Source organism: Anabas testudineus, chromosome 2, assembly GCF_900324465.2.
Source record: "Anabas testudineus chromosome 2, fAnaTes1.2, whole genome shotgun sequence".
In the NCBI taxonomy this organism is placed as follows: domain Eukaryota; kingdom Metazoa; phylum Chordata; class Actinopteri; order Anabantiformes; family Anabantidae; genus Anabas; species Anabas testudineus.
This window is the reverse complement of record NC_046611.1, coordinates 5,531,512-5,555,775: the sequence shown is the minus strand read 5'-3', so window position 1 is coordinate 5,555,775 and position 24,264 is coordinate 5,531,512. Positions and strand designations below refer to the sequence as shown.

Below are 24,264 nucleotides of genomic sequence, written 5' to 3'. Positions count from 1 at the left end.
AAACCACACAATATTTACTCAGTGAGTTTCAGTTGTGATTTTTTAATTGGATAGGGTGATGGACTCTGTGTAAAAACCACAGACTAGCACAGCTTCAAACTGCTTGACAGCTAAACCTAGACACTGGCCAAACCCACAAAGAAGCAGACTCACTCCTTGTCTCACACCTTGCTAGACATTCACATGCACACACTGATTCCAGATTTACCGAGTTACCTACAAAGCAAATACGAAAGTCTGTTTAAGACCAGTTCAGACTTGAACGAGGCTTCACACGTAGGGCAGGTGAGACACGGTCTGAAAACACAAAGGTACCCCACTCTCTTCATTCACACTCACACACAAACTTTTCAGCGCCACCACCTCCAGCCCACTCTTGATAAACCTCAAGCTCAGACAATAAATATCCTCTGGTGACATCAGGGCTGAAGAATGTTTTAGAAGACAGTCCCAGCGTAATACAGGGTCGGGGGTTACGGACTGCTGCAAACAAACTCCTTTAGATCGTTTATCCAACATTTCCAAGTGGCAGTGTACCAGACGAAGAAAACTACACAAAATAATCCCTCAGCTTTCTATTCCTTTGCTTTCTCCTGGTTTAAAGTACAGTAAATTTCTCCTCAACTGTGAAAAGAGTCCAGTTCAGTTTCTATCTTAGTGACACGGCCCAATGACACAGACACAGCATGTCTTAGTTATGATGGGTCTGTCAGATTCCTAAAGTCTGATCCACATGCACTTGAGAAATAAAGCTTTATTTGGACAAATCTGAATAAAACAAACATACTCTGTAATTTGTGGCCTGACTGTCCCAAAATCCACTTTGCACAAGAAACTTTTCTCTGTGAGGCTAAGATGGAAGTGCAGTGACACTGTGGAGGAGGCCCTGTGGACCATGTACTTTGGGAGGAACGTGCAGATGCTGCTGGGAAAGTGGAGTTGAGACAGTGAACTAAGTAAAGAAAATAAATGTGCAGTTTGATAATCGATTAAGTCATTGTATCAAGCAGAAACACAGAACACTGCCACTAGTGGTTCCAGATACTGTGGGAGTTTGCCTCAGAACAGATTTGTTCTACTTAAATCAATCAACAGGAAACTTGTTGACACACACACAACAGAAAGACGACCACATTGTTTTTTATTCAGCTCTCCCACACCTAATCAAGCTTTTTAATTATAGGGTGAGAACTGAACAAATCTTTAGCCAGGGTACATAATGCATATGAAAAGACATGAAAAAAACACATTACATCTCACTAATCCCTCCACCTGCTCACACGGACGAGCACCTTTTTTCACCTCACCTGTGTCAAAAACAGAAACTGGAAACTGGAGCCGAGCCAAGAGGTGACCTGACAATGCGAGACCTGACATTCAAGTTACTCATTACACCAGTGGGAACGTTCATTTGTTCTCATGTGCCACTTCCTCAGTGCACTGAAATAAAAGCTTAGCTCAGTCGTTGTGCTGGTGAACTCACATTTAGTCAAGTTAAAGCTTGAATAAGCTGCTTTTGTAACCCTACACTCCCCTAGTTAGGGCTACCAGCTTGTTTCTCTCTTTGACACTCTTCAAAGCAAACCAAGTGTCAGATCGGGGCCAGTTTTATAGCTCTAACTAATCATTCAGTAACAGGAAGGTGCCAATTGCGCTGACAAACATCAGCCAATCACATTCTGCAGAGAGCAGCGACTGTCTGTGGCCTACACATCTTTACTCTCACAACTCAGACTCGTAAACAAGGAGCCTTCAGCTGGAGTTCAGGGAGTTTTCCCTCGTAAACAAAACAAAAAAAAACGTTGACTGGATTCATTTAGGATCTTGAGAATAACACGCTAGATGATAATTTACTGTTCCTCCACATTTCAGATCAATTTTCCAATTAAATAAACCTAAGAATGGAAATTTGGAAGCAGAAGTTTCATCATCTTTTCAGTCGGGGCTGGGAGGATTAAACATGGAGTTAGCTGAGCAAGAGAGGAATACAGAGCAAGCTGGCCGCACAGGCACAAAGGAAGCTACTGTGGGAGCTTCCAGCAACAGGGCTTTAACTCAGAGGGACCCAGGCCTCTCTTAAAACAGCCTTTGAACTGGCGTTGGTTGAAAGTTTCCCAAGAGTTTGTGAAAGGGAAGCCAGGCCCTGGGAATCGGATATGAGCATGTGTAAACAAGCACATCTACAGAGACAGCTTTATGTCTAAAGGCACTAACCAGTCAGGTTTTTATCGTTCCTTTATTACGGATTTAAAAGAAGTGAAAATGAGCCACGAGAATCATTATATAATCCAGATAAGAATATTGCACTTGAAAGTTGCGTAACAGACTATATTTTTCCAGCTATAAAAAACAAATCTCTTCATGCAACAGCATGACGAGTGAATTTTCAAAGCAACATGACATGAAGAAACTAGACGAGAGCAACAGACGACCTGAGAAATGAAAGAGGATCAGACAACACGAGCTGAGACTAACTGAAGAGGGAGGTTATGGACTAAGTGAATTAGACACAGGGGGTTTCCACTGCTAGGCTACCTGAGCTAAGGTTTTAACAGGGTTTCTACCAGACACTTTAATATTTAGTGAATTACCTTCGAGTAACAATTATCCTTTTAATTATCTTTTTGTTATTTAGTCAACTAGTTGATTAATCTTATGGTTTAATTACTATTTAACTTAAGTTTCTATTCACACAGTTCTTCAGATCCTGTAGTTGCAGATATTACCTCTGTGCCACGTTGTGCCGTGACACCATTGTCCTTGTTAATATGTGCAACGAAGAGCAAACGAAACAAATCTCTGCTAATGACCGTAAACAGAAAACATCCCCTCCTTGACTCTGTTGCTTGTTGCCATTTTAACAACAGCCACGTCTCATTCAACAGACAGTTATTGACTGTAAACCATCTGACTCACGCTGAAACGCCAACTACCACCTGACAAGTGCAGCTGAGGCAGAGGTCGAGGTTACAACACAGAACGGTTCGCGGTTCTTGACAGATCCGTGGTTCGAGGTGACGCTCTCCACTCGCTCTGCCATTAAGCTGCTTCACAGCCCTCAGGAGACTTTCTATTGTGACGCTGGGTGTGTGCATAAAGGAAGGAGCACCACCGATTCAACCGTCATAGTGGGTGTGATATTGATTTTGAAAGTGAATGGGGAAGTGGACAGAACATGTATGAAGCAAACCACAAGATCGCCCACACTCCACTGTGGGTGCTGCTTCCCTTCTGACCCTGTGCTCTGACCTCGTGTCCCCTAGAGATCAATAAAGAAAAGGCATTTACTTGTCAACTGATGTTGACCTCAAATAGGTGGCATCCTTCACCGTGGGGCGGGTCAAGGATTGGCCGTGACAACACCAGAGACCTGTGAGGACTGATATGGCGAACTACATGAACACACAAAGCAGCTTTGTCAGTGCACTGAAACAAATGCACCTCTATGTAAAGCACATTTAAAGTCACGCAGATACAGAGTCCAGTTGGCACAGTGCAAGCTCCAGTATGTAGGTTAGCAGAGTAATCCTTTAGGCCAGAGTTAAGATGTCAGTAGGCCACAGCAACCTGCTCACAGTCCACGTCTGGACGGTGAGGAGCTGTGTTAGTGAATGAGGAGCATGATCAACACAATACAGTGGAGAGAAGCTGTGTGTGTGTGTGTGTGGCTCAGTGCTGTGCACGAATACTTTGTTATAAAGGTAAAATGTGCAAAATAAACTGTGTTGAATTGTTGCATTGCCCGTCAGAGGTCTGAGGCGATCCGTGCCTAACATGAGGCTTACAGTAAAAGAAGCTCTGCTGGACCTCCTACAGCTCAGCAGATTAGAAACACGACCAGGCTGCAACCGAGGCGAGCACAGACTCCAGAAATCCGACTCCCCACATCATCACTGTTGTTACATGACTGTAAGATGTTCAGTCTTTGAACCGGGAGCGTGTTCTGCAACAAATGTGCGACTATCTAGTCATCAGCGTGCACAGCACTGGGGATACAGGAAGGCTACGTGTAACCTCGCTCACAATCCGGATCGCACGGTCTCCTTACCCCCTCTTTCTTCGGGATCCTCGGGGTTTCTGCTGTGCCGCTGCGGACTCGTGTCGACGCTCCCCTGTTCGCAGCTGCTCCCTCTCAGCTGGGACGAGCTTTCTGTGCGGCAGCCATCGGAGGAAACGTGGGAAACCGTGCACGGAGCTTTCTGCTGGAACAATAAAGAGCGACACACACCGCCTCCAGCTCTGGAGCCGCGGCTCCACGGAGTCAGGCAGGGAGAAAGTGCAGCCAGGGCGGCTCGACAGCGCCACCACCCGGTGCTCCGAGGAACAGGACGTGTCACACAGGCTGGACAAGGAGGAACACTAGTGTAAAAAGAGTATTTACAGTACAAGGCTACTATATATAACTTAATATATTAATGACAACACTGGTGTACTTTTACTTAAGTACAATTTTCACTTTTGACAGTGTGTTTTTATATTTCTTTTTTTATATTACTGTGATATTTTTACTCAGATAATAGAAATAATAAAAGTAGTGACACCACAGTGTAGAAATATACTGTTACAAGTTAAATTCCTGCATTTTAATTAAAGAAAAGTACAAAAGAATTAGTTTTTAAAAAATCGCTCTTTTCACATCAATAAACATATTATTGGATTATAATTAATGTTGCATAGTGCACCTTGTACACTGTTTTAATTAGATATTTTGAATTAAATGATTATAATTAAACAATTAAATACACTGCGTACTGCTGGGTAGCTTGCCTACATTTGTCTTTTGTCATTTTTGGTTATTGTATTTTGGATTTGAGTGAAGTAGTAACTAAAGTTGTCAAATTAATGTAGTGGAGTAGGAGAAGACGTTATTTGCCTTGGAAAAATATAAAGTAGCAGAAAATGAACACAATTAAGTAGAAATACGTTAAAATTGTACTTAAGTACAGTACTTAAGTGATAAAATCTATACTATCATTTAAATATTTTAATTTACATGTAATAGCTATACTATAAACAGTAGTAAGTATCAAGTGGTATGATGTGGACATACTCTACAAATTTGTTCTTAAGCTCAGTGCTTGAATTAAAACAATCTGTAATTGTATCCCACCAGCAGCTACTGCAAAATACAATTTTAATATTGAATAATATCCTCATGGTTAAGGACTCTGATTTCTTATTTCTCTGAAGTTGCTAAGTTAGAGTATTGACATGTTTCCAAAACATTAAGCACAAACAAATCCCAAATTAAACATCATGCGATCAAATAGGACAAAGTTGTAGCCTGTATAAATGAAGAGAGTAAATTTCACTAAGCTTCTCAGGAGGAAAAAGCAGCGATGGCCCGTACGGGGATCGAACCCGCGACCTTGGCGTTATTAGCACCACGCTCTAACCAACTGAGCTAACCGGCCACTGTAGCCCGCCGGCAGCATCACTCTAATTATCCGGAAGTAAAGTCGGGTTTGCATCGTTGCTATTGCTAGCTAGCTAACCGGCACACGGCGTCGGCCGGGTTTATTTCTTACAAAACTAATATTCTTTTAAAAATACCAACTTAAGTCACCACTATGCTGACACATAACAACAAATAAAGAGCAAAAGGAACAAAGATAACCGCTTTAAATCGACTCAAACTGCGTCTTTCTTCGTCCGTAACGTAGCATGAGCAGGTCCGTTGCCATAGTTACCCCAGAGAGAGGGCGAGACGGCTCACGTGACTCAGCAAGATGGCGACTACAGAGTAGAATGGATGTGAGTACAACGCAGTATTAGCAAAGGTTTACGTTAATAAACCACTGTTCCACATCGTTTGTGCACCTCCATTGTTTTAGAAAGCAGATATTTTCTTTACAATGTGCTCTAAAAATAACCCTACTCCGTTTAGTTTTGTCCAGGCTGCCAACTAAAGTAACGTTGACCGTATCTGCTAACGTTAGCTCTCCACTAATGTGAGATGGAGCATTTATTGTTTATTGTTACTCAGTTGTTTTTTCTTCAACCAGGTTAAATCAACAATATTAGTTTTTAATTGAACACCTCCACCTTAATCTAATCTGTCTGTTCTCTTTCAGGATTTAAACTAAAGCGGATCCTTTTTTTTTTATTTGCTGGAGATTGGGATCTGCTGGTTAATTGTTCATCATCATATCAGAGAATCAAGATGGCTCTAAATGTCTTTGGTAAGCTTCACACTTTACACGGGCCATTGTGCCTTTACATGGGTTTATTAGTGGTGTGTTTCTGTGTGCAATTTATTTATTTGTGGCTGGTAGACAATACATAGTATACTGACTAATGTTGTGGGATAAATATAGTAGATATTCATTCATAGACTGGGAGAGGCCAGTGAAATCTTGAGGAACCAGTTGCATAAAGCTGAAGTCAGTTTATTTACAACAAAACACTTCATTTGACTTGGAAAATTTCCATTTTATGCTATTAATAATTCTACTCCTCTACATTTTACTTTACATAGTACCTAATCTGCTTTACTTATATTATAATATTATAATAATTGAATACATCATATTTAACAATGTCCACACTGACAGGTCTATATCTTATATTTATCTTACTGGATCTTTACTGTACAGTAAACAAACAAAAGTAACAGTTAAGTCTCAAGTGCATTAGTTTTTATTTTGATGGTATTAGTGTGTTTTTTTTAAATTACTATTTGGTGGAACTGCTGACAATTAATGTCGGAAAATAGATAAGCAAAGCGTTGGTGTTTCATCTTGTGTTCATTTCCTTTTGAGTGACCCTCAGAAATATACGTCAATATCATAATCATAATTTTTCAATTTATTGTTTGCAAAATTATGACTGCCCAAACCAAGATAGTGAAAAGTAGCAAGATAAAAAATGAAATACTTGAGTAAAATGGCAGTGCACCATTGTGCATGCAGAATGTGGATGGGGTGTGTGGCGTGAAAGCACCAGACTTTATTACTTCTCATTTCTGGTGCAGATGTTGTCAGTATTAGCAGCTGAGTTGTCTGGTTTTATTTGAGTGTGCCTCTATGTGAGGTTTGACGTTGCCTTGAGACAGAGACTGAGGCCTTTGCCCAGGGAGGATTTGGAGTTGTTTTGAAGACAGGATACTGGGACTACAAGTGTTGAATAGATAAGGCTTGTGGAGTGAATGCAGAATACACCAAGACAGGAAACAGGCTGTTAGTTTTACCCATGCCGAGAAGGTGGAAGACAGTGGATTCCAGAAATTGCAAATTCTTACAAAGGGATAAACTTGAAATATATTGTTATATTATTCTTATTTTTTAAGAGGTCAGAGTTTTATTGTTTGGCTTTTTGAGTATTTGTACTTAAGTAGAATTGGTATCTTCTTTGAGAAATTGGGAAATTCACATAACATTGGTAAAAGAGTTAAATGGCCATTTGTCATGCACCTATAACGCTTATATATTATTTGTCATAGTTTGGGTTTATGCAGTGTTAAATCTTGTATGCAGATTGGTCATGAATCACTTAAGAAATGCATTCAGCATTGAATGTAAATTTGTAATTGGATGGATGTCCCAGTAATCACATTGGAGGTTTGTCAGTAGAGGTTCAGATCAGTAGCTCTGAGTTCAGCCAAACAGAGTTCAGCGAAAGTCCAAATAAGCGCTGGTGGCTAAAATGGTTCAGTTCCAGTTCCTCTAATATTCATTTTGGAGCTATCTGTGGTGTGCTACAGCTGAGAAAATATCAAGGAAACACTGCTGTACCATTGATATCTATCTACAATTAACTTACAATGGGTAGGCCTCAGGGGGCGACAGCAAAAGCAAGATAAGCATCACACAGATCTCATTTACAAGCTGTGCTCTCTGCAAAGCAATATAAACAAATCCTTTACAAAGTAGATTTATTTATTAAGCCACTTTATTACCATTTATTATCTGTGTAGTTTTAGTGTGGAAAAGAACATCATCAGTGATCATCGATCACTCTGATCTCCCAAGATAATTACACACAAACTAAGAAAAATAAAGTCATTTGAAAGCCTTGATATTATATCTCTTGCTATTAGCGTGACATCCTATTATTTCTAGATGTTAAGCTGTTAATTTAGATTGTTTTTCTGACAGTGACTGCTGTGTTATTCTCCAGTGTTGAGCCTTGAAATGATCCAAATTCTTGTTTTTGTGACAGCGCAGCAACTGTTAAAATATTAAACCAGGATTTCAGCATTTTTGATTGAATGTAAAATGTCTGTTTTCGTTTGTGCATCAAGCTCCCATAAATTCCCAAATAGAATATATATGTTATTAAATTAATTTAAAAAAGGAAAAAAGATTAAATTCAATGGGTAAAGCCTGATCTTACGTGATTGATGGATTATATCAACATTTGAAACAGAACAGATAAAAGCACTGACACTGTCATATTTTCTCCACTTGGGGGCACTGTCTCAAAGAGGGTTCAGTTTGAGTAACTGTTTAGGGTTATAAAAAATACCTTTAAAAAAAAATATTTTGATTAATACATTGCACTTGTTGTTTCCAGATCATGATGAATACAGGCCGCCAGTGTGGAAGTCCTACTGTAAGTATCAACAGTACTTTCGCCTCAGTTGTGTATTTAGGTAATAAAAAAATGCAAAATAGCTTTTTCATTGATGTGATTAACAGTTCTGTTGGTGTTTGGTTTCTTAAAATATCTATATATCTATCTATATATATATATATATATATGTATAGAACAGTGGTTCACATACTCTTTGTTCATTACGTACTTTATGTTCTCTGCCACAGTGTACCAGCTCCAGCAGGAGGCACCCCACCCACGCAGAGTTACCTGCACCTGTGAGGTGAGAACACACACTCCCTTATTATCGGTCTGCCAATGTCTGGAAAGACTTGTGTTATTCTAGATTAATCCAGCTTTAGACAGTTTGATATTGCGTTAAAGTAACATAAATAGAGGAACTGTAGGAGACGAGGAAACAAATGAAACATCAACAGTGCCAGTTCTTCAGTTATAGGATTTTATAACAAGTGGCGTCCAATTCTACATCATTAAGGAAGCAGAGACATTCATATTAGATATCTTAAAACAAAATAAAATCTTCCCAGAGATCGTATTTACTAAGCAATGGTTGTTATTAATAAGATAATAAGATTTAAGAATTTAGCAAATGGACGGGACTATCTGTGCAGGGTGTCTTTGGAGTTTTTATAAAGAATTGTAGGTTTGCTTCTAAGATGTTGGAGTTAAATTAAATCCAATCTCTTCTAGCTGAGTTCACTAAGGTGCTGTTGGGTATTGCTAATGTCCACTAAATGCCATGCACCGGTACATCTGCCTCCAGGGGAGGCGACCACCAGATGTGTGTGTGGGGGGTTTGGGGGAATCCAAGCAGGATAAAAATGCAGTGGATTGTATGTCTGGTGTTTGTGTGTGTCTTAATCTGTAAAAGACAAAGCCGGACGGATGGATGTGTATGTGTGTGTATATACGCAAAATGAACAGCTGTTGGTTTTAATGCCCTGGTCTGGTCAGGTAGTCGGTGCTGACCCAGTTAAAAGGAGCAGACTTGAGCACAGACGGAGTGGAGGAGCCCCCCTGCCACCAGAAGCTCCATGATGTCTACTGGGAGTTCAGCCATATGTGATTTTAATGATGCACCAATAAACACTTAGCTATGGCTGGTACTTTTTAATGTGTGGCATAAATCAGTAAATGGGGTCTGTTCTGCTGTTCATTAACAGCATTTAAAGAAACACAACAAGTTTAAGTTTAGTTGGAGTTTCACTTGACTTTAGCAGTCAGTCCGTCAGCACCTATTTGTCTGCTACAGGTGTATGGGATGTAGAAAAGTAAAAGTTTGAGGTTTGCATTCATGTTTTGCCATGCGCCCTGTTTCACTGTGCGCCACTTCATTTTATCATTAATTTAAAAATCTGCTTCTCTCCAGCTCAGAACTGTAACGTGAAGTCAAAGATTGTCTGAGTATTAGTGATGTTATTAGTCCGTCTTCTCCGTGCACGGCTTACTGACAGGCCTCAGAGCAGTTTTGGTAACTGTCCAAAAGGACACGTGCATGGCTGATAAACAGTGGGGTGGCATACCTCCTGTCTGATCTTAAACCAGCTCCTCACCAACTTTTAACTTGTCTTAACTTATTATTACTTTGTTCATGTTCATGTCCACCATATAGTACAGGGAGTACAATGGCATTTCCTAAAATGTTGTAATATAAAAGCTGAAAATGACTTCCTGATGAATCATAATGTGCATATTATGACACAAACGTGAAAAACATAATTACTGCTGTACACACTTCACATACAGACTAAACCTACGTTAATATTCCCTTCTCTTTGTGGATTTATTGGCTCGACAGCAGTTTTTCTTGAGAACAACACAGTGTTCAGCTTTTTATCTGACTCATGCATTATCCACTGCGCCCACACACTCACGAACTTAGACACACGCTGGGCGCCAAGCAAGGTTTACATTCAAGTCCCTGAAATGTGCCAGAGTCTGGGAAAATATTCAGCCTGAGCACAGAGTTTGTTTAATGTTGGAGCCAGTGGCGTTTTACACACAATATTGTTGTTTTTTGTGTGTTTTATGAATGATCTACTATTGTACTGGATCGTAAGGTTGTGTTCAGGGAGTAGTATTATATCACCATCGATGCCACAGTCTGAATTTTTTGTTTTCCCCACAGGTGGAAAACCGACCGAAATATTATGGGAGAGAGTAAGTTGGCTGTGTCTGTTTATATCAAGGAGGTTGTGTCAGTGCATGTCAAACAGTGAGGATCCTTTTCAACCATCTTCACTTACATTAAGTCTATTCCAGTTAGGTTTATCTTCATTTAATCTAATCTCCTGTTTCCCACATACATACAATATCATGTTTCCTCTTTCATCCAGGTACCATGGGATGATCTCAAGAGAAGAGGCCGATCAGTTACTCAGTCAGGCCGAAGGCAGCTACCTCATCAGAGAGAGTCAGAGACAGCCTGGCACATACACACTGGCTCTACGGTACATTTGTCTCCATGTGTTTGGCTAATCTCAGGAGACTCGATCAAGAACAAACATGAGCTCAGTGGTGCCACTAGATATGTAGGGGCATGTGTTCTGAACCAAGGATAACAATTAGAAAACGAAGCACTAAAGGCAGAACTAAAACAGCTACCACCAAATTGAGTCTGGAATATGAAATTCATGTTTGTTATTATTTTATCCTCTGCCAAATATATATAAGTATAGTATAGTATACCTTTCCTTGTGAAACTAATGATATTTGGAAGTGAGTCTGAGATTTCAGAGACTGACCAATGTTTACTGGTCAGTAGAAAAAATGCTTTAACCCAATTAGCTTGTAAGCAAGTAACTTTTTTTTTTAACCAGCCCAGTTGTACTTTTAATGTGAGCTGTCATTTTCTCAGAGTAGGTGTCACACTTTTAAATGGGTCCATGGCATAATTTGAATTTGGTTTTGGGTCAGTGTGGTCTATTCATAGCTGTGTCGTTCTTCCACCTGAACAACTTTCTCTCTCTTTCACTATCTCTCCCATCTCTGTGGTAATAATTACCTTCCATAAATACCCCTTCATAAACTACGGTCCCAGTCTGTGCTGGCAGAAAAGGAAAGGTTGGATTTTGGGTTAATGATCTAACAGTGATGTTTTATCTTGCAGTGGTGTCGTGTTGCCCCAGTTCAGGGTCTGTCTATCACAACTCTGTCACCTAGTAGAGTTTATGCTGTTATCTCTGACTTTCAGTATAATTGTCTATTTGTGCTTCTAAATTGTGATTCTAGTGTATGATTAAAAGAGAAAATAGGAGCAGAAAATGTAACATATACAGTACTGTGCAAAGGTCTTCAGCCACCATTATATTTTTTGAAATATAATGAAAAACATATATATAAACATTTCCACAAAAAAGTGGAAATGGAATGTAATATTTCTCAGAATGTTTTCTTTGAGAGACCAGAAGAGGTCCAGCAAGGACCTGGTTCAGTTTCTGGTAGCTTCATCTGGATGCTAAGTTGATCCTTCCATAGTCCTTAAGAAGCTTGATCAGGAATTTGTGGAGGAACAGCAGCCAATAAACCACTTTTTTGTGTTGCTAGTTGTTCTAACATGAAAACTCAGAAATAAATATTTATGGCCATTAACAAATCTAATGGAGGCCTAAGACGTTTGCACAGTACATTAAGTCAGGTTTGTTTATAGGCTTCTCCTCTTGTTGGACGTTTGATTTAAAACTTCTTATACTTTTCATACTTTTAGATATTGAACAAAAAGCAAAAGGTGAAGATGCAAAACAACCAGTTGACTTATTTAGATCACATTTTAGAAATAAAAAAGCAAGTGTTGTTAAGATATTAAGCACCAGATCTCAGGTAAATGTTGACTCCTGTAGAATTTGTTCTAAATATCCCAGAGTCCAATTTAAAGATGCAAGTGATAGGGGTTTTGAAAAGCAGTGTTACTGCCACTATGACCTTATTTTGCGGAATCCAGCTGGTTTGATTTACACATTCAGGACACAAAATGAAAGAGAGCTCATTTGATTTGTCTCTTTTTACTCTTTCCCATCTCAGGTTCGGGAATCAGACAAGAAACTTCCGTCTCTACCATGATGGAAAACACTTTGTTGGAGAGAAGAGGTTTGAGTCCATCCATGACCTGGTCACAGACGGCCTCATCACGCTTTACATTGAGACAAAGGTGTGTGTGTCTGTGTGTTTGCATCCATCTCTCCCCACCTCGTCTTCCATCTTAGTGACAAACATTTAAAGTGACTGAACAGTACTGATCGGCAGACAAGTCAGAATAGTCAGTAAATGATGATTATAGATGATTACTTCCCACAGTGAAAGCATTTTATAGGTTTCAGCCCATGTTTATCAGGGATGAATCAGCCAGCTTGACTCGAATAATACCGCTTCATCACCACTTGTTTACCTGATCGAACGAATCCCTGGATTTCTTAAGACCACGAAAAAGGAAGTAAATCTGCATTCATCTTGAGCTCACTGCCCATGTTTATTTACACACTGGGATAGCATCAAGATGGACAGAATGATTATCATAAATGATCTGAATCTGCATTATTGAACCTACACATATATTTATGTTTTGACAGGCAGCGGAGTACATTGCTAAGATGACCATAAACCCAATCTATGAACATGTGGGCTACACCACACTGAACCAAGAGCCCACCCTGAAGAAACTTCTGACACACAGCCCAGACGCCCCAGACGGACCTGTTCCGGCCAAAGACGACTGCAATGCCGAGGAGAGGGTGAGGACAATCGCTTATTTCAGCACCTAAAATTGGCAGTTTTGTCTTTTAGGAGTTTGCACAGTGGTTATGGATTCAGATCACCTTTAAAGTAATTTTATAACCTTTACATTTAAAATTTAACCAAATACCTGTCAGTGTTCAGGTCTTAAAAGCAATAGCTGACACATTTCATTTCTTAGTGAGTCCCAGACAATTAACATTATCCATTACAGCATATGTCACTATGTACAGTATAGATACTTCCATATGAGTAATAGTATGTGGCTTTGAGAGGATACATAACAAAAACTGAGCAGAAATACCAGTGTGCAGCAAACAGCAGCACCAAATCTGATCTCTTTGTGAGAAGTGCAGATTTTCTAATGGAAAAGTAAGAACATCTGTTTTTGCCAAAGTGGTTGCTTTATTATTTTGTACTTTAGCTGCAAATGAGTGGTAATAAATCCTTCACATCTCCAAAACAATCAATATAAGGTGGGTGGGCAGAGCTGAATCTATAAGTCCTAAGAACAAAATGTTACACAAATACTGTTTCAGTTCAGCTGGAAAAGCAAAATAACCTGAATAACCTGAGATAATTTATCTTTTAAAGTCTCTTTAGCTGCATTAATTAAGGTAACATCAACCATATAGCAGTAAATGCTTGTGTATATATACCATCATAATGTTCCCATAATGTGGTGATAAGTATAAAATGATTGGATAAATGGATATTATCCAGCATTCACAGTTTGTAAAGTATTGATTTAGAAAAATAAATGTCATTAGGTCCTGCAGAGAGTTTAAATATGGGTAAGAGTGAGGGAAGTCGCTGTACGTATGTGCAGTGCTAGGATGGGAGGAGGAGTGTTGAGGAACATGGTGAAAGAAGGAGAAGAAGAAGAGGAAGGAGGAGGCGGATGGATGCAGAGGAGAGATGGCCTCCAGCCAAGGGCTCTGCAGTAAAATTACGTAAGAGTTCGCCTGTAGAAACCTGCTATCTTTCAGAAGTATTCAAGAAGCAAGTTTGTTGTTAGCTCATTAGTTCCCATTCAGCTGTGAAGTAATTCATTTTTAGTGTGTTCACACTGTAATCCGTGGCTTTTCCTACAGGTTTGAGTGTGACGCAGGCGCTAACTCAGATCCTTATCAGTGTGTGATATTGAATGTATTTAAGTTCTGCAGCTGGGTGTTTGTGCAGGTGGGTGCATAAAAAGGAGCTAGGAGATGCAGATCCATTCAGCCAACCACTGCAGCAGCCTCAGAGTCATCTACACACACACACACACACACACACACATAAGTATAATGCTATAAAGTTAAAATGGACATTTTTCACATAAATGACACACCAACAGGCTCATAATCAAGTAGGTAGAGAGTGTGCAGTGCATTTATTTGCTACATCAGTACTTAGCTTCTTGAGGGTTTGTATGACCTGCGGTGCATGACCACCTACACTGTACCTCATACATCACTGTCTGTATGTGTGTGTGTGTGTGTGTGTGTGTGTGTGTGTGTGTGTGTGTGATGGGGGTAGTCCTAGCTACGTGTGTTTTTTCATAATTGGGTGGATTTGCAGACAAAGCAGTACGACTGTGACATTGAGACCAGAGCTGGCTCCCTGTAGGGAAGACAAACACACCAGAAATACATATTTATGCGTTCATACAGCTAATCACCTTTTTATTGTGGGTTAAATGCAGTTTTAAAGTCCAGATGAGGGTGATAAGGTGAGGATTCTGGTGAAGACATTAAAAAAATTTATTTACTGCACAATGACAGAGAAGATGGCAATAAGGCGAGGTTAGAAGATGTAAATCTTCTTTTGATCTGATGGGAAACAAACGCCCAGTCATGTATAGCCACAAATATTAATTTTCATTTAAGTCTGCTGCCTCAGTCTTGTCAATAAAAGCATCTGACCCTTATGAAATGCTTGTAATTATACTTCTTAATAACATCTGACAAAAAGATCTAAACACAGAGTCAACAAATGCAATTAATATTTGTGTCATTCTCAAAATCTTTGGCCGTGGCTACATACTATGAAATTTAGGGACTGCAGATGAACATATCCCACATTTTCCTCTTTCTTTTTTCTGTTTGTTTTTTCTTTGTCTGTCTGTATAATTGAATACTCTTTAGTTAGTTATTAGCACCCTCCACCCTCCATTCTCGTGCAACAGAGACAGTTATTAAATATCCATGACCAATCATACATATTCACTGAGTTTAGGGTAGTAGATTTGGATATGCGGCTCGTTATAATGGCATTATAACGCAATGTAATTCACGTCTCTTCTTCATGCTGTCTTAAAAGGCATATTACTATTATGTAAGGATGTTGGATTGTGTATATTGAAGTCGAGTGGATTTCAGACACAGATAAAGCTGTTATTGTTTACTAGTGGAGAAATATCACAGAAATGGAGAAACAGGAAGAAAAACAGATGGTGCAGGTAAAATGACAAAGGAGGGAAACGAAGAACAAAAAGTGTTAATGAATAAATAAAATAAGAGCCCGTTTCTCAGCTCATTCTTTCTCTCCTCTTTTTCTCCTGGGACAATCGAGGTGGCAGAATTGGTGGCGAACAACAAGAATCACTGCTTTCTGATTGGCTCGTTCTCCTGTCCTTGTGTCCTGTAAAATCCATCCATTACTGCACGGTAGCTCAGCCCTCCCCCTCCTCTTTTAGCTCACTCCGCCTCTATCCGTCCCTCCTCTGCTGGTTTTGCTTGGTGAGTGTGTAGGGGGGAGGCAGATTAACACACACACACTGAGCCATGTGGGCTGTCGCGCTCACCTACATGAGACTGGGAGACGGGAAAGCTCATTCTGCCACATCAGTCTGCTTTAAAGGATTTTACCTCTGTTGAATCAAGCCTTGAACTTTCTGTTAGTGTTTTTTAGAGTCTCCAGATTTATTATTGGTTGGCTTTTGGTTTTTGTTATGAACTGGAATTGCACCATGCAGCATCGTCAGTATGCAGCGCTAATCTGATTGGTTGATCTTTGTGGTACTAAGACAGCAGGATTGGTCCTGTGTCGGTATTCTCCGTTTGGGATGTTGTTGTCAGATGGAGCTTTGAGATGATTTGAGCGTCAAGTTTCCATTTACTCCTGTTCTGATTAAATATTCTGGACATTTTTTAATTATCTTTATGAGAGCTTTTCCTTGCTTTGGTTTCAGTCTGATTGGCTTACTCTGTTTATTAATGGGATTTCAATTTGGTCTTAGGAACCAGCTTTTAATTTAAATCCCCACACCAAAACCACAGGTCCCATAATGCCGAGCCGAGAGTCATACATCGTCAAAAGAGGTAAAAAGCAATTACGCAGGCGAGCTGAGAAGGAAACGGGTCAGAAGGGCTCTTTGATTACTGCTGCTCTAGGTTTGAATGTCAGCGCTGGTTCAGTTCCCTCTCTGCCAGTCTCCAGCAGCACATCAGACCCCAGCGCTGGGTCGGGAATCTATCTAAACCGGGCAACAGGCCCCTCCAAACCCACCTCTCCTGCTTCCACCTTCTGGCAACCAATCAGCTCTTTTGCCCTCTCACAGCTTACATCGCTGGTGCGGCGGGCCACCCTGAGGGAGAGCGACTTGGCGCCTAAATACGAGAAGGTCCACAACTTCAAGGTGAGACGCTCCTTCACTTCCCCCGTTCTGTTTGTGTGTGTGTGTCTCTGCATGTGTGTTGATGCCAGAGTTGCTGATTCAGCTCACAGGGTCTTATTCAAATTCACCTCAGAGAACACAATGTGTTGGGAGACACACACACACACACACACACATTTCTGCATTTACATTTAGATTTCTTTATATTTCAGCTTTTTTGTTTCCTCCGTTTCCACATAACAAGCAGCTATTAGTAAAGAGCATAAAGGTCAGAGCATCCTGGAAATGTGGATGAACACTCACAGAAGGAAACATGCGCACACACACACACACGCACATAGAGCGACGTGATGTGATGGAGGTTATTAGCATTTCATTATATAGAGCCAATTCATGCAATAAATGAGCAGATTAAAACTCAGACCGTGCTATATTTTTATAAGGCCCCTTTCAGCACTCCTATTGTGTCTCCATGAGTCTTTTGTCAGTGCCTGTTATTGCTGGTATTCAAATATTACTTGACCCTGTCTGGGTCATATGAATATTTTGCATTCAGTGTATACCTGTGCAAATATACCATTTCCACATGTTTTTTGTAGTTTATTATTTTATCTCACCACCGTCCCTTAAATCCACAAATTGGTTGTGAATTCTAACGTAGATGTACATTAATATGAGCCTTTTTAACCACTGATGTTCCTAATGTAATGTATCTCTTGTAGGTCCATACTTTCAGGGGCCCCCACTGGTGCGAATACTGTGCCAACTTCATGTGGGGTCTCATCGCTCAGGGTGTCAAGTGTGCAGGTAACACACAAGCACATACATTTCAGGAAAAAGTTTCTAGTGATCTTTGACTTATTGTGAACAAAAAAAACTCCTTTTTTCCTCCTCCACTGTGTTTGATAACGTTGCCGCCTCCTCTCTGTCAAACTATGACTCAAAACTAGGACGGCATCACTTTTGCTATTGACTCATCAGTGGTGTATCACGGATTTTAAATGTTAAAAGATGCAACTTTGTGCCAGAGAACACGCTGTCAGTGTGATTATTACTGTGTGTGGGTGATGAACTGTGCCTCTAAAACGCCTACACTCAAATGCAACCTTCACCTTCTAATCTTGTTAATATGGACAGAATTACATTGTCCTGAGAGTGTTATTGGGTTTTCAGAGCTCAGAGTAGAATAAATGAGCACAGGCACACAGTTATGTAAATAGAACCACAGGTTATGAGTGGAAATGATAAAAAAAAGATTTCTGTCTATCTCCTTGTCAGACTGTGGGTTGAACGTCCATAAGCAGTGCTCCAAAGTCGTACCAAACGACTGCCAGCCGGACCTGCGGCACGTCAAGAAGGTGTACAGCTGTGACCTGACCACTCTCGTCAAAGCCCACAACACCAAGAGACCCATGGTGGTCGACATGTGCATACAGGAAATTGAGGCTAGAGGTGAGAGAGAACGCGAATGTGTGTATTTCTGTGTGTTTGTGAGTCAGTGATTATATAATGTAGCCAAAAAAAAAAAAAAGCTTTCAAGTATTGTTTGCTGCAGCCTTAACGGAGGCAAAGAGAAAACACCCACGAGGCTGGCATGTGTTTGCAAGAGCAGAATAAATTCAACTGTTTGACTGTGTATAAAATGTAGAGAGCTACAGTTCCTCCCCCCCCCCCATGAGACCTGAGTGGTCACAGTGGAGCTGCTGCAGACAGGATTTTATTGACAACGATTCAAGACCTGAGTGAAACTAATACGTGAAATCAATAAAGACACCTAACTTGAAGTGATTGAACTTGACTGGAGCAGGAGAGACAGATGATTTCACACCTCCTCCACCACCCTTGTCTCCCATCTCATCAGTTTCCGCTGCCTCCAGTTCTATTTCTGTACCTTTTTCTGCTTCATTTATTGAAGTTGTTGCATTGGCACAACAGGAAACGAATATCAACAGCTGTAACTACAGGGCTGCAACCAACAATTACTTCTAAAATCAATAAATCCACTAATTCTTTCATCTAAATGGTAAGAAGGTTTAAATAAATACTCATTGTGTTCTCTTTGTGCCTTAAATGATGCTTTACAAGTGCTATTATCCATCTAACAGTCCAAAACTCCAATATACTGTATTTAATATTTAATAAGATGAAGAAAATTGGATGACTTCATATTTGCAAAGCTGCAGTCAGAGAAATGTTGGTGTTATTGCTTAAATGTCATAAATTATTCAGTTACTCAAAGATAAAACCAATAAAAATTGTTTCAGCTCTAGAAGAAAATGTTTTTTCACCAAGGGCGGCTGATAATACTAGTATTTATTCTTATTAATGATGCTGCTTTTTATTTTTCTTGATGAATAAACTTTTTTTCCTCAGTAAAATGTCACTAAATACTGAAATTGTTATATATGATAATGACCAACAGTTTAGAAATTATATATATATATATATATATTTATTTGTTTGTTTATTGTCATTTGTTACATAAAATGTTCATATTTATAAACCAGCTCTAACAAGTGCATTTCAGATTCTTGCTTTATAGTGGCTGAAACTGTTATTTAAATATTATCAAAATCACTTTTCATGACAGTTTAGATTAAATTCCCCTGTTGAACTCTGCTTGTTTCCAGGTCTTCAGTCAGAGGGTTTGTACAGAATATCAGGCTTCAGCGAGCTGATTGAAGATGTCAAACTGGCCTTTGACAGAGGTGAGTGTTGCCCCCCGTTGTACATTTTATGATTAGCACTAGTTTTAAACAGCCTGTTACCAGTTTCAGAATCCTCCATCATTAAGTTTGTGAGGTGAATCCCAATTAGAAAAAGAGAATCTCACTTTTATCATCTGTAAATTCATCCAGAGATTCTTTGAAGGCGAGTGTTTCAACTTGCACTATAACTCTAAAGTTTCCATTTCATTGAAAATAAGTGGCTGATTTCGTTTTGTGCTACAGATGGAGAAAAAGCAGATATTTCCTCCAATGCTTACGAGGACATTAACATCATCACCGGAGCCCTCAAGCTGTACTTCAGAGAGCTGCCTATTCCTCTCATCACATACGATGCCTACCCACGCTTCATAGAAACTGGAAGTAGGTCTTAACTGTTCCTTATTACATAAGAATCTGAGCTTTCAAGTGTTACAAGACGTCTGTGAAATGTATTTGCTCAGCTCCTAAGTCCACAGTAATCTGGTTTTAGATTTATTAGTCCATGCTTTGTGTTGCAGAGATTACAGACCCAGAAAAACGCCTGGAGTCCCTCCACGAGGCCTTGAAGCTGCTGCCGCCAGCTCACTGCGAGACGCTGCGATACCTCATGGCTCACCTCAAGAGGTCTAAACACAAGTCGTGTTACTTTTACTTTTGCTATGTTGGTTTTTAAAGGTTATGACTAAGGTTCAATCACTTGATCTCTAAGAATCACATAGTGTCCTCTCCTTTAACAGTACACATATTTTCCCCTCTCCATTTTTCCAGGGTGACCCAGTATGAGAAGGAGAACCTCATGTCCAGCGAGAACCTAGGCATCGTCTTTGGCCCGACACTGATGAGGGCCCCCGAACTCGACGCCATGACGGCGCTCAACGACATCAGATACCAGAGACTGGTGGTGGAAACGCTCATTACCAATGAGGATGTGTTATTCTGAGAGGAGAGGAAAGACACACAACATTGTCCTCTTGTGAAAAGACGGGGGAAGAAGTCACCTGTTGACTTTTGACAACAAAATGAAGGAGTAATATGCAAGATACAGAACCTTGAACGTGTGTCTTCCTAGTGAGGGTAAAAAGGACGCTACTTGTTTTTGTGTGAATAAAAGGAGCAATGAAGGAAGTGACAGTTTGGAAGGAAGGAGTTAATGAAAAACATACTGGGAACTCTCGATACATAATGGCTTTGAGGGAAGAAGTAGATGAAAGGATGCAGTGTTTCCCATCATTTAATTCAATAGATAAACAAAACTTTAGTCAAACTCAGTCAGGAAACTTCTGGGGATGTTAAAACTTACTTGACAAAATTAAGGACCTCTTTTGAAGATAGTGGCATTTCAACAACACAACACTGGGGAAACACTGGATCTTTATGGAGCTAACTTCTCTTTCTTAAATGGATGCCTTGACATTTTTTAGTTTGCTTCAGTTAGGGGACAAATCAGCTACCTTAAGAACATTTAGTTTGGCATTTACCACAGAAAATACCCCTTGCCAAATCCTAATGAGAGTCATGTTCCATTGTGTCAAGGTGTTTATTTAATCCTCATCAGGAGAAGAAGCAGCACTGACATCATTAACATAGACAGCTGAATGAATGGAAAGTGTGAATCACTCACTCATAATGTGCACTCATTCCTCTCAATGGAACTTACAGTAAGTGACTTGGACCTATTGTGTTTTCATTCCTTATTTAAACTTTACAGCTCACTCTTCGGCTCCCTTAATTGGTGCCATTATACAATAACCCTACTCTAACAACTTAGTAGTCTTTCAGTTGCTAACATAGAAAACTAATGTGCTCATTTTTTTGTTTGTTGCTGTGTAATTACACCCGGTAGCGGAAGTGATGGAGCTTTAAATGAAGTGATGATAACATTTTTCTTTTCGCCGTCTCTGAACCGATCTTGTTTTCTTTCTGCTTTGCCTTTTCTAGTCTTTAATGGTGGATTTATATGTCTCCTCTTTTGCAAAGCAGCTCAAAATCTTGTATAGTATTCAACACTATTTCATTGCCTACGGGCCAAAACACATACACGTGCAGTACAAAATTGCAATGGACAAATGAAATTCAACATAGGCTGTATTTACCAGTATTTGTCTGGCAGCTTATTTTCTTCTCATATTTGCTTAAAGCTGTTTTTGTAATTTTGCACTCAAAATACAAAATAGAAATTCTTGATCGCTTGCCCAGATGCAGCTCAGTGGACTGAAACACACTAATCATTTTAATATCTTTGTCAAACACTCAAAGCTGGAAAGACACCAACACTAATGATAGTGGTTTTTAATAGCAGATTATTAGAACATTTGAATATCATGTCCCTTCCCAACAGTTAAAGCAAAGATGTTCAATAGAACAACACTCTCAATGTTAATTACTTAGTTTGCAATTAAAGTGAAATTGGTGCTTCCCTTTTTCACTGTGAAGTCACGATTCAACTCTACTAACATGCCTGTAAAGACAATACATCTGCTGTGTCTTTCATATCCTCTGTGGTGGATATGAAAACTAATTGTGAACTGATGAGGAAAAAAAAATAATACATGCACATTAAAAAAGGATCGAGATGGAGTAGGAGGAGTTTTAGTTAATACTTTTTACTCATTTTCCTCCTTAACTTCTGCCTTCTACAGACAGCAAAAACCTGAGAAAATTTAATTTCACCTAGAAACGTGTTCGTGTAATCAGATTCCACCCAGACAACAGTTTCCTGGGTATGTGAAGACAGGTGCAGGCTGAACATTGCATATTGAAGGTGTGCTGTAATGTTTAGACCATGCTGTAGTGAGATGAAAGCAGTATTAACTGTAGGATGATACTAATTACATGTAATATGAAGGAGTGTATTTGCCACGTTTTTGTTTTGTTTTTTGTAAAACTTGTGCCATTTCAAAGGCTGGAGGTGTAGAATAGATGCCTTCTGCATGGACCTCCACCTCAGCTAACTAACACTAAACCCCACTCTTTATTCACTTCTACCCCCATTTCTGTCGGGGGTCACAGATTAACTAGTCCCATCGTCCTCTTTTGCAAAGCAGTGACGGCCCACCAGGCGTCGGGATCCTTTTTGCAAAGCAGTGACGGCCCACCAGGCGTCGGGATCCTTTTTGCAAAGCAAAGACAGTTAAGGTTGTAAAAATCAAGTGGGAAATCGAATGGATGTACAGTAACATAAAAGTAACATTGGCTTTTTTCTAAGAAACCCTGATTATGTTTTGTTTTTTCACGTTCTTAACTGTGTTGGTCATTCCTCCCTGGGTGAAATGTAACCCTGCTGATTTAACCATGTACTAACTAATATCAGAATAACCTGATGACAGTGTGTGAGCCTTTGCTGATCTGTGATACTTGCTATCTTTGGCTTCATGAAATGTCATTTTTTATTATTGTCATTGCTGTAAAGTATTTTCTATATTGTTTATGCATGGTGAGATTAAATTATTGAACATGGCTTTTCAGTTGGCACGTCTGTGTTTATGGAGTGTTTATCTAGCTGTAAATAAGATTTATCAGATCAGTGCTGCAGCTACATGGATTAATCCACAGTATTGACACACAGACTCCTCTGAGGCGCATGTCCTGCTCACCTGCCGGGCACGTGGAACTGTGACTCGAACGTCTTGCGTCAGGTGATCTTGCTGCTCGCTCATTGGCTGCTGCTTAATTGACTGCGCCTCGATGTCTGGAGGTGACTCACCGGCTGCTGGCACGGAAAGTTTCACGGTCGTTACTCCGCAGTTGTCGGTTATTTAACATTAATTTTACATACAGTTTACTTCAAGAGTTAGAATAATTATAACTTATCGACGTGTTTGGTGAAAACCCGGAGCCAGAGACGATTTTATCAGCGCCGGACGTCACGACGCTCGGAGGAGAAACCTGCAGAAAATGTTGTCACGTTGTCAAATAATGGCAGACAGACGGTGAGTCGTCATTAATTTAATTACATTTGTGTTTGTGGACTTTTAATTGTGTGAATTTATTATATTTGAACACGCTTAAAGGGCGTGTGCTGGCTAATTGTAGCGTGGTGGCACTTAACAAGCTAGCGTTAGCTTAAAAGCTAAAATGTCGCAGGCTAGTGCTCCGGTCGTTAACTATTTAATAAACTTCAGTCCGACTATTTAATAAACTTCAGTCCGACTATTTAATAAACTTCAGTCCGACTATTAAATAAACTTCAGTCCGACTATTTTATAAACTTCAGTCCGACTATTTTATAAACTTCAGTCCGACTATTTTATAAACTTCAGTCCGACTATTTAATAAACTTCAGTCCGACTATTTTATAAACTTCAGTCCGACTATTTTATAAACTTCAGTCCGACTATTTAATAAACTTCAGTCCGACTATTAAATAAACTTCAGTCCGACTATTTTATAAACTTCAGTCCGACTATTTAATAAACTTCAGTCCGACTATTTAATAAACTTCAGTCCGACTATTTAATAAACTTCAGTCCGACTATTTAATAAACTTCAGTCCGACTATTTAATAAACTTCAGTCCGACTATTTAATAAACTTCAGTCCGACTATTTAATAAACTTCAGTCCGACTATTTTCTCGGCTTTGTGGGACATCTTCTGCATCAAATGTGAAACAAACGTGTGGTTTGTATTTCTTGTAGTTCTCATATGCTAAGTTTTAATTTCTCGTGGACGTT

At 39.7% G+C, this 24,264-nt stretch overlaps 2 protein-coding genes and 1 non-coding gene across 8 annotated transcripts in view; 1 reads left to right on the top strand and 2 right to left on the bottom strand.

Annotated features, from left to right (window-relative positions):
* The window catches only part of LOC113164150 (FERM, ARHGEF and pleckstrin domain-containing protein 1-like), a 41,667-nt gene extending 37,266 nt beyond the window's left edge, over positions 1–4,401 (bottom strand). For 2 of the 5 annotated variants that reach the window (XM_026363301.1, XM_026363305.1), the window contains exon 1: positions 4,049–4,400. The gene's annotated coding sequence lies outside the window, so the exon portion shown is untranslated. Of the gene's footprint in view, positions 1–2,916; positions 3,057–4,048 lie in introns of those variants that run through there. The other 3 variants (XM_026363306.1, XM_026363303.1, XM_026363304.1) reach the window with 3 other exon arrangements.
* Positions 4,402–5,189: 788 nt separating this feature from the next.
* Positions 5,190–23,050, top strand: LOC113164151 (N-chimaerin). Of its 2 annotated transcripts, none has more exons than XM_026363308.1 (15): positions 5,190–5,754; positions 6,075–6,182; positions 8,515–8,553; positions 8,763–8,818; positions 10,685–10,716; positions 10,893–11,006; positions 12,577–12,703; positions 13,122–13,283; positions 16,829–16,906; positions 17,608–17,692; positions 18,164–18,337; positions 19,516–19,593; positions 19,837–19,974; positions 20,112–20,217; positions 20,362–23,050. In XM_026363308.1, exons 2-15 carry the CDS (start codon positions 6,164–6,166, stop codon positions 20,531–20,533), a joined length of 1,380 nt encoding a protein of 459 aa, XP_026219093.1. In that variant the 5' UTR covers positions 5,190–5,754; positions 6,075–6,163; the 3' UTR covers positions 20,534–23,050. The 2 variants fall into 2 exon arrangements, with proteins under 2 accessions (XP_026219093.1, XP_026219092.1); XM_026363307.1 differs by having other exon boundaries at positions 5,732–5,754; positions 10,685–10,771.
* Positions 5,341–5,414, bottom strand: trnai-aau. The gene has a single exon. It is a non-coding gene; the product is annotated as a tRNA-Ile (tRNA).
* Positions 23,051–24,264: the final 1,214 nt, after the last annotated feature.